We start from the raw sequence: 11,131 nt of genomic DNA on the forward strand, positions 1-11,131 counted from the left end.
AAGAGGAGGATACCATCTTACTCCAGAAAGACCTAGACAATCTACAGAAATGGGAGGACACATGGCTCATGCAATTCAACCCTGACAAATGCGAGGTACTACGGGTAACCAATAAAAGAAAACCAATTACCATAAACTACACAATACATGGAAAGACATTAGAAGTAGTGAAGAATGCTAAATACCTAGGCCTTAATATCAGCCACACCTTATCGTGGAACTACCATATAGGTACAGTCACCAAGAAAGCGAACAACATTAATTCTTTCTTGAGAAGAAATATCAGCTCCTGTCCTAATAAGATCAAGGCCCAATGTTATACCACACTAGTAAGACCAATTAGGGAGTATGCTTGTATCATTTGGGACCCAATAACGCAGAAAAACATCAGAGAGTTAGAAATGGTGCAGAGAAGAGCAGCACGTTTTGTAACCGGTGACTACAGAACCACCAGTAGTGTAACCCGGAAGCTTAAAACCCTGCAATGAATCGAATTACAAGAACGTAGAAAGAGAGTAAAGACCATCATGCTCTACCGCATAATACACCATCTTGTTGCAATACCACCAGAGCAATACTTAATACCGAGGGGTGTAGCATTAACAACAAGAGGACATGACACCAGATTCCTACTACCCTTCTCGAGAATACAAAACCACCAGCAATCATTTTTTCCATCTGCAATTCGTCTGTGGAATGAACTACCATCTGCTGTCGTCACAGCTTCCACTTTGGAAGGATTCAAAGACAGCCTCCAGACACCTGCTTCATGTTAGATATCTCAGTTTTAATTGTATATAACACCACGATGGCTTTTAACCGGATTTGTGTACATAGTATGTTGGAAAGATGTTTCCTGTGGGCAATGTGTAAATAGTCATTTGCGATAATACACCAGAGGTGTTATGCAAATTATTGGAAGAAGAAGAAGAAGAAGGTACTCGAAGATTTTTTTTATATAAAATATGCATGAACTATTCTAAAGTATAAACAAAGACATATAATGATTCTTATCATACATCCTGCTTAAAAATTGTTGCTGAAACATTTCCTTTTTAAAAAAAGATACATAATATTTGTTTGGTGAAATATAAATTAAGACAATGTGGTATGGTTGTCAACGAGGCAGCTACCCACCAAAGAACAAATGACGTAGATGTAAGCAATAATATGTCACCGTACAGGGAAATAAGCTGCCCATGTGCAGACACCTTTACTTTCCATAAAACAAATTTCGCATGTTAAAAAAATCCCATTTCAAAATAACCGCAGAAAGATTTATGTTACTATTAAGATGATCAATATTTACTTCTTGTCGAAAATATGGCCATCCCGGATACAGTGAGAGACTGAGTAACACACATGTTGATGATGCTTGGTTAATGTAGAAGATCAAATATCGACAGAGTATTTATTTTCATAGATAACAATAGTACAACAATACATGATTTTGATGACAATGTAAAAATGGACAATTCAATGATGTACAACAATATCTATAAACAATACCATATAAATAGTTCTATATGTACAAGAATTACATAAATCACAACCCGTTTATTCATCACAACTATGTACCCGTTACAATACGCTGTTAATCTCCGTCCTATCTATGTCACCTGCTGTTGTTACTATATGCGTAACCATTGTAGGTGCATGCTTCTCCTTTGTTAGTTTAAATAAAACCAATACTAACATTTTCCATTGTAACTACGCATGCCCTCTGCAGTATGCCTGCATTCTGTCTGTTAACTTTACTTATCTCGCTGCAATGTTTTAATCTCGCATCTCGATTGTAACTATGCCAGTCATCTATTGTATGTATCTTTATACACACAGTTGTCTTTGCAATGAAACGCTATGCATTCTACTGTTAAACAAATGCCACTAGCGCATGACTCTCTTTTGCAACAAAAGTTATTCCGTATACCCGTTACATGTTTTGTGTCTCTTGAACTGGAATGATTACAAACCGCATTAAAAATTTTAAGTTTTTATCAATTGATAAAAGTCTTCTAGACTTTAGTTGGTTGTTTGATGTTTTCCAGCACGAAAAATTCCTCAACACTACCTTTTATTTTATGTAACCGATTTCAGTTTTATCGATTTAAATCGTCTCTGCACTGTGTTTTTTTAAATTGACAAACAAGCAAATGACACAAAAATTTCAAATCAATATTGTTCACAAATGAGCTTTTTAAATAATAGAAATGGAAACAAATACGTGTAAAACATTAAATGTACGTTTAAGTATATTTAAAAGATGCTTTTGTTTTTACTGTGGACTATAAACAAATTATTCAACATCCAAACATTGCATGATACTTATACTAAAACGTTAATAAGGACTACGTAAATTTTCGACGACAAAATCCCAGTGGTTGTAACGTCGAATTTTCTTCGTGTGTGTTTGTGTCATAATCTATTGAAGCAGATCATCTGTTTTGATATCAGAAAAAAATATAACCCTATCATATCATTGCTGTGTACGATAGTATTACGTCATTAATACCGCCACGGATTCTTATCTGAAAACAATTTTTTTATCCACAATGCTGTTGGGAGAGACTGACAACCCAAGTAATCATGACGAAGTTCACGATTAGAAAATGGCGGAATAACGTGACAAGGTGCTCCAAAAATTGTCGTTCTAACTTCTCCCCTTTGTCCTTCATGGCTTTCTGGGTTTGATTTGCTGGCTAAATTTTTGATTTGCTGAAAACAAAACAAAAGAATTAAAAAATCGCAATTAATTTTAATCTGCTTAATATATATATAAGTCAGTACAATGTACATCCAATTGTAAATTTCCTTTCATCGGATGTACTGTTCCAAAACTTCCAAACTTATTATATTTTTATCTTTAAAAAGAAAGTCCTTGTTTCTTTTTAAGGCAATTTTGACGTTTAATGAAAAGTATAAAACTCAGGTTATTAGTAAATGCAACAAAGAAATATGCCTGGAATGAACACTACAAGTAGTTAAAATGTAAGTTTATATTATTGGTTTATAATTACAACAATTAGAAAGCGCGAAAGCAATTTTTTTAATAAATAACCAGGATAAGGTTACAATTGAGATTGTCTCGATTCATTTCATCGCAAGACACTTGTTTTTTAATGATTAATGTACACGATATTTTTCAAATTTTTGTGTAGAATTTCTTTCATTCTTAATTTGTATAACCAAAAATAGGTAGAAAATTTTCTACATCACATTATTGACGCGTATTTTTTCACTTTTTTTATATACTGACCTTTTGTACCTGCCAAGTACACTCCGTTGTATGATTAGCTATTGCCCAGTGACGTGTAAACTCATCATCAAATGCATACTCATTATCTTTTCCACTAGCAAATACCACAACATTCCGATGGTCATTCGAGTTTTTGAATGCGTCAGCTATATTTCCCGAGAAGCTTTGATCGACTATCACATGGACATATTCTGCCTGGCAGTTACTTATATCTTCTTTGAATTCTTTTAAGTAATATTTCTCAGCATCTACTGCCTGTAAAATAAAATGACATCAATAGAAATCACTTATTCTGACCTATTTAACGGAAACTGTCTTCATCAAGGCAGAAATAAGACAATTATTTTTCAATATGTTACATTTTTGTAAGATTTTGACTTTATATGTTCTTTTAAGTTTAGTAATGAACTGATTCTGAAATGTTCCTTCGCGTTCTCTGTATACTGTGACTTTTAAATGCTAAAAGGCACAAAATACAGATTATTCGTTAAACTTATAAATGTCAAATGAGTCAGCAACCTCAAATTACACCTCAAAGTCCTCTGCTATGAAGATAAAACGATTTTTAAAGGAATTAAAATTGCTTTGCATAATAAAACAGAAAAAAAAGGATATCGGGGGTATCCATCCATGACACAAAATCAGTACATGCTCAGCAAATACACACAAAAGCATAGGAACAGCGCTTGTATTGCTGTTCTTCATCTCAAAGTCACAGTGAGGCCTTCGACACGGAGCAAAAAAAAAACTTTCACCTCACTGCAAGTTTAAGACGGCCCATAAACAAAATGAACGGAATTCTTTTCAAAATAATTCGGATAGACTTTTTTAAGATGTAACACCACCAAATCGGGAATGTAGTACATAACTTAAACAAAATAGTTCCTACGCACAAGTGTTAATGATGTACTTAGGTGAAATTAAAAAAATCTAGAATTTAAAATTGATACTATAATTCAGAAGAACATTAGTTATGGAACAAAATAAGCAAAACATTTTGATAGGTAATGGAGCTCCTTTTCGAGATATTTAAGTTTTAAAAAATGGCGGGAAAACTCTGACTCGGACTTTTACCTTATTGTGCATTGGTTTTATTTGGGTCTCAAATCGAAAGAAAAGAAATCTAGAATCTGCTTAAATTTTGGTAAATGATCTTTTATGAGCTACTGAAGTCTTATTTGAAAAGAAAAAATGGGTGTTATGGGGCAAATTATTTTACCCTGTATCGTAGGATAAAAAAGGATTCCGAACATCTGACAATAATTTCTAAACCTCACCCAAGTACATCCTTAAAATATTAAACAATGCAGAATATATTTGGTAATAAAGGTATCAAATGAAAGGAAGTGAAATGATCCTTAAAGAGTACATTTTGACTGATCATATTGAATAATACAAAAATGTATGAAAGAATTCTAAAATTGATGGAATATCTTTCCTGTTTCTCAGATATAAAGTACCTGGTTTGGTGTATCAAAAGAACCGGTAACCATGCAGTATGGTCTGATGTATAAATAACGATAACTTGATCCCGCCCCTATAAATGTAGCATTTGATTGTTGAATTTGAAGTCACAGTAAATTCACAATCGCTAAGAACACTGGATTAAAATGAACTCGAAGTCACAGTCTGTGTTGATTGTAATTGACATATATGACCAGATATATACAACTAACGTCACTGTCACCGATTTTACTTATTTGTACCAAATAATTTCGTCAAAATCCGTCGACAAACAAGGTTTGTGATTATTCAGCGTAAAGTAAAGTTAGATTTCTTAGTGCCAAAACTTTCGTCCAAAGGTTTGAATAGCATCATGTTATTTATATTTCTAACGAACATAAAACATGTAACAGTGTTTGATCGACGCCTTTTTTTTCCCACCTCGACTGATTTCACATTAAATTGTTTCATAAGGCTATAACTCTTGAAGAGTCACCCAATTGTGTGGTCATTTGATGATTTTGTAGATCTTGTATTTCTGATTGTTTTGTTTTTTGTTTTTTTTTTGCTGTCTATCGTTTCTACTTAGCTATTATAGTTTAAGACAATAGGCAAAACATTGAAATAAAGGATAGAACTTACAATGCGAGTCAGACGCGGCTAAGGAAAGGGTTATATATTTTCTTAGAAATAGCCGTCAAGAATTTAGAAGATTTTTATGGACAACTAGGTTCATAATTCACTTTAGAAACATACAAGATAAGCGATATCTTTTTGGGTTGCTCTATGGATTTAAAGTTACAATACATTCTAAATTTTACGGTGATATTGTTTACCGAACCCGGAAAGTTATACACAATCCGGGTAAACTTATCAATCCTTTAAATAAACTTATTGTAAAAGGTTACCAATTCAACACTGTAATTATATCTTTGAATATTGTTTTTATTTGTATAAATATTGATTTTGTTATCAGTAAATTACTATGAAATCATACTAAATAGTTTTGTTATACACGTATGCACTTTAACGGTACTACAATCTGTCGATACCTTTATTTTGGCATTGCACAAGGTCATGTTTTTCTCTGACTGTTAATGACGTCTTTACACTAAATCCCTTGGATGTTGGATATGCACTGATTGATATTTTAGTCTTAGATACATGATTTTTTTTATTAGTTGTTATTGGCTTTCAGTTTGAACTAGCTGTCATTAAATGTGAGTACTCTCAGATCTGTACTTCGTGTCCTTTTTGTTGTTGGGGATGAGGGATGTATAAATACCCTGCCACGTCCGGTCTGTGTTTATGTTTGATTGTTCTGTTCTGCTTTGTATCGATCTGATGAGTTAAGCCTTTTTCAACTGATTTTTATAGTTTGTTCTTATGTTGTGCTGTTTCACCCCAGGGTGGGGGTGGGGGGGGACATGTTTAACCCCGCCACATTCTTTATGTGTCTGTCCCAAGTCAGGAGCCTGTAGTTCAGTGGATGTCGTTGGTTCGTGTCGGTAATATTTGTTTTTCGTAAATTTATTAATGGTTTTATTATAAATTTGGCCGTTAGTTTTCTGTATTGAATTGTTTCATATCTTTTATGTCGGGGCCTTTTATATATATAGCCGACTATACGGTATGGGTTTTTCTCGTTGTTGAAGGCCGTATGGTTGCCTATAATTTATTACATCCACTTCATTTGAACTTTGGTGGATAGTTGTCTCATTAGCAATCATACCTCATCTCCTTATTTATTTATTGTGAGTTGTTAACAATACACATGCTGTTTATCTCAGCACTTGTACTAAAATCAACAATTTTTAATACATTTATTGATCTTTAATTTGTGTCTAATTCATTTGATATAATTTTGGGTTGCTCTATTGATTTAAAGTTACAATACAAGGCAAATATACATGGATATTTCTTATCAGATGTATTTGAATGAGAAATTAAGTTATCTTTGTCAGACATAATTCTCCAAACAAGTAATGACCGACCACCCATAAAGGCAGTGTAAGATACATAATAAACACTTTACACAGTTCTGTCAATAATGCTTCTAATAAGACTACTGGATTACAGTAATTATTTTACAAATCAACTTTAATTACTATGCAAATCAATTTGTCGCCTCAAAATTGCTAGATGACGCATTTATAGTTAGTTAAAATGAATAACAAAAACAATTCTAAATATAAAATGAAGAGAGTATAGAGATTTAAATAAGTTTGATATTTCTTTAAAGAAAAAAGATCAACTGGATATGATAACTGTTTATGGACACTATATTTATATCAATTATCTACTATGATTTGGCATATTTTACCATGACGAAGGGAAATCTAGTGAGCAGTAATGGTAATATGGCTAATTGTTTGATGTGCCGATGTAGACCATATCTTGAACCTTGAGATTGTTTGAAAGATTATTAAGATGATGGTGGCCTAATAAGCATACGACTATTTTAGTGGCATTTATCTCATTGAACTTGAAATTAAGGATTACGACAGATACAACTAATATAAAAATAAGACGTGGTATGGTTACCAACGAGAAATATGGAAATGTGTGGTGGAATCATAAGACAAAGTATTCAATGATTAACTTTTGTTAATTGAAAGTAAAGCTGCATTTCCGATAGTCAAAACTGATCATTGATTTTTTGGCTCTCCAAATTTTTCATTTATTTGTTTACCCAAATTTGCTTTTTAATCTAGCGTACTCGATGAAGGTTATTTCAGATACGCGTGTCGGGTGATCTGACTGTGCTACGATATGTATTTTGTCTTAAACGACAATATTACTTAATCAATAAAATTGAGAATGGAAATGGGGAATGTGTCAAAGAGACAACAACCCGACCACAGAGCAGACAACAGCCGAAGGCCACCAATGGGTCTTCAATGCAGCGAGAAACTCCCGCACCCGAAGGCGTCCTTCAGCTGGCCCCTAAACAAATATGTATACTAGTTCAGTGATAATGGACGTCATACTAAACTCCAAATTATACACAGGAAACTAAAATTAAAAATGATACAAGACTAACAAAGGCCAGAGGCTCCTGACTTGGGACAGGCGCAAAAATGCGGCGGGGTTAAACATGTTTTTTGAGATCTCAACCCTCCCCCTATACCTCTAGCCAATGTAGAAAAAACAAACGCACAACAGTACGTACAGTAAAACTCAGCATAAGAGAAGTCCGAGTCCGATGTCAGAATAGGAAACAAAAGAAAATAAACAAAATGACAATAATACATAAATAACAACAGACTACTAGCAGTTACTGACATGCCAGCTCCAGACTTCAACTAAACTGATTAAAAGATTATGTCTTCATCATATGAATATCAGGCACAATCCCTCCTGTTAAAGCTTTTTTTAAATTATTGAACTCACCAGACCATCAGAATTTATGTCCCATAGATACATAGTTCCATCACTTTTAGCAGGACTGTTTAGGTATAGAACCAATGAATTAACAGTACGTACAGTAAAACTCAGCATAAGAGAAGTCCGAGTCCGATGTCAGAATAGGAAACAAAAGAAAATAAACAAAATGACAATAATACATAAATAACAACAGACTACTAGCAGTTACTGACATGCCAGCTCCAGACCTCAACTAAACTGATTAAAAGATTATGTCTTCATCATATGAATATCAGGCACAATCCCTCCTGTTAAAGCTTTTTTTAAATTATTGAACTCACCAGACCATCAGAATTTATGTCCCATAGATACATAGTTCCATCACTTTTAGCAGGACTGTTTAGGTATAGAACCAATGAATTGACACAATGAGGTGATCTACACATAGTCTGTATGTGGTACCTCAGTGCAAGCTTCATAGCAGCCGGGTGGACATGGTGAGCAAGTTCACCGGGTACTACAAAATAAAAAACAAAATCTATTAAAACAACTCGGTTTAACATTACGACATAAAATCCAATTTGCAAAGTATTGATATATAGAGGAGATGTAAATCAGTACAAACTATACTCGATTGAATTTGATAAATACGGTGCTTTCCAAGTATCACTCCCCCCCCCACCCCCCCCCCCCCCCCCCCCCCACCCCCCACACACACACAAAATAAATAAAAACTTATATATTTGCGTGTTGCTTATTCTTGAGTAACTTGCGACTTGGTAATGTACCTCGTCTAACCTCAAGACATACTAAAGCGACTTGGTTGTGTTGCCCAGGCGAATTTGCAATGTCTCTTGTCTAACCACAAGATATCGCCCAAGCGACTCGGTAATGTATCTTGTCTCACCACAAGACATCGCCCAAGTGACTCGGTAATGTATCTTGTCTAACCACAAGACATCGCCCAAGCGTCTCGGTAATGACTCTTGTCTAACCACAAGACATCGCTCAAGCTATTCGGTAATGTCTCTTGTCTAACCACAAGACATCGCCCAAGCGACTCAGTAATGTCTCTTGTCTAACCTCAAGACATCGCCCAAGCGACTCGGTAATGCCTCTTGTCTAACCACAAGACATCGCCCAAGCGACTCGGTAATGTCTCTTGTTTAACTTTAAGATATTCGCCCAAGCGACTCGGTAATGTCTCTTGTTTAACTTTAAGATATCGCCCAATTTATAAAACACCGGTAAGTTTTATCTTACCGTCAAACTGGACTGAATGCGACGATTTCAAATGGATACATGGAAGAGACCAGATCGTTATCAGGAGAAAAAAAACACAGGTAATGGTGAAAATAGCAAGATAAATTACAGCAAACCCTGAACTGATTGCGAAACGAACCTCTTAAAGAAATAAGGGGTGAACTAATGTAACCATGTCATGATGCTTTCGCCGGTTACTAAAGCTTTTAATTCTCTCAAATTTTACCAGAATACTTATACAGCATAATAAAGTATGCCATAATATTGTGTCATACCGTCAAATTGTTTTCTTAATCTGGCATTTTGAATTACTAATCAAGCAGTGAACATGAACCAAAACGAAGAAAGGTGGTTCTAATGAATCCATGATTATATTTCGCCTTTAAATTTTTGTTAACCTTACTGTACGGAAGTTTATTGCTAACTTATATGAAAGAGAAGTTCTTTTAATTTCAAAATGAAAATCAAGAATAATGTATTTTTTTTCAGAAAAGATTATAAAACCAAACCGTTTTATCAATTAATGTAATTACCACACCATTAAACTTTGAAAACATAATTTAACATGAAAAATTATCCTTATTGATTATAGCTAACTTCAAAAAAATATATTTACTTTTGAAGACTACAAACCAAATGTGAATTTCTTTATATTTTCATTAACTAAGGATACATTTGCCGTGAGAACTAAAGTCCCTTTCAAAGATTAATGAAAAACTTGTGATCCGTGTGTAAAATTCACATCAATGATCAATTAATCTTTGACTTTGAGGACCACAAATATATGTACTTTGATCCAACAGTCAAGTTAAAAGTTGAAAGTTAATGATGATTTTGATAAAGGTAAACATTGTCGTGTATCGGTGAAAATCAAAACGTTTCAAGAACATAAAAACGCCTAATGAAAACTAAATAAAATAATAGTATCAACATTTCTTTGATGTTTCAAATGTTATGTCTTAATGATCAATTACCTTGGATTGATAAGATTTCCCTGCCGCTTAACATTTATTTTCCTGTGATTTTTTAAATTAGCGAACAAGTCAATCGAGTATTATCGTCGTGTATAGTATTGTTTTTCATCAATAATATTCAATAAATGGAGCCAGCAAAGAAATTAAATTTCCTGTTGATCAAACGACAAATTTGCACGCATGCGTGTCATTAATTTTTTTCGAACTGTAGCTGTTAGCGGCATTTTAGCTTGCACTATCTTTGATCTTCATATCAACTGAATTCAGAAAGCTAGTTTTATATTTCAATTTTGATTAGATTAATATTAGTGATAAGTAAGATAATAATCTTCTGTGATTTCAATGTTTATATTTCCAGTGATATATTGTTGGTTCATGATTGTTACCCCATGGAACACATGTATAGGAAAAAATGTTCATAGACATTATTTTATGATTGTTCTTATTTGTATGATGAGAACTTGCGTTTCCTATCAATTCATTCCAGCTTTGTCCACGTACCTTTAAAAAGTATGTCATTTTAACATTTCATGCTGGGAATTATTTAAACAACTTATTTGGAGAGGGTGTTGTGAATATGATAAACACTTTTACATTTCTATGAAAATACAGAAAGATAATTCATTTCCTGTAATACTATTGTATATTGCATATACTGAATAATATTGCATACTGAATATTTTTGTAAAATCATCATTTCATCTAGAGTTTTTTTTTTAAATTCAGACCGGGAAGTTCTTTCTGACACTGTCAATCTACTAGCGGTACCGACCTTACATTTTGGTTCACTAATTTCACAGAGCACGACATGTGTTTCTAGCTTAAATCG

General features: G+C 33.6%; 1 protein-coding gene across 1 annotated transcript; it reads right to left on the bottom strand.

The window, feature by feature from the left end:
* Positions 1-1,397: 1,397 nt before the first annotated feature.
* On the bottom strand, positions 1,398-8,196 carry LOC127728723 (uncharacterized). Its single transcript, XM_052236374.1, has 3 exons — positions 8,093-8,196; positions 3,257-3,511; positions 1,398-2,715 (listed from the first exon to the last, which is right to left on the bottom strand). Exons 1-3 carry the CDS (start codon positions 8,123-8,125, stop codon positions 2,506-2,508), a joined length of 498 nt encoding a protein of 165 aa, XP_052092334.1. The 5' UTR covers positions 8,126-8,196; the 3' UTR covers positions 1,398-2,505.
* Between the last annotated feature and the right edge of the window lie 2,935 nt (positions 8,197-11,131).

The sequence above is a fragment of the Mytilus californianus genome, unplaced genomic scaffold (assembly GCF_021869535.1).
Source record: "Mytilus californianus isolate M0D057914Y unplaced genomic scaffold, xbMytCali1.0.p SCAF_2, whole genome shotgun sequence".
Classification (NCBI taxonomy): Eukaryota; Metazoa; Mollusca; class Bivalvia; order Mytilida; family Mytilidae; genus Mytilus; species Mytilus californianus.

Bases quoted from the DNA above. Each gene is read 5' to 3' on its own strand.
- LOC127728723 (XM_052236374.1), bottom strand. From the start codon at position 8,125: ATGTATCTATGGGACATAAATTCTGATGGTCTG. The intron at 3,512-8,092 runs GTGAGTTCAATA...TTTATTTTACAG, and splicing joins ACATAAATTCTGATGGTCTG to GCAGTAGATGCTGAGAAATA. The intron at 2,716-3,256 runs GTCAGTATATAA...TTTTGTTTTCAG, and splicing joins GTACTTGGCAGGTACAAAAG to CAAATCAAAAATTTAGCCAG.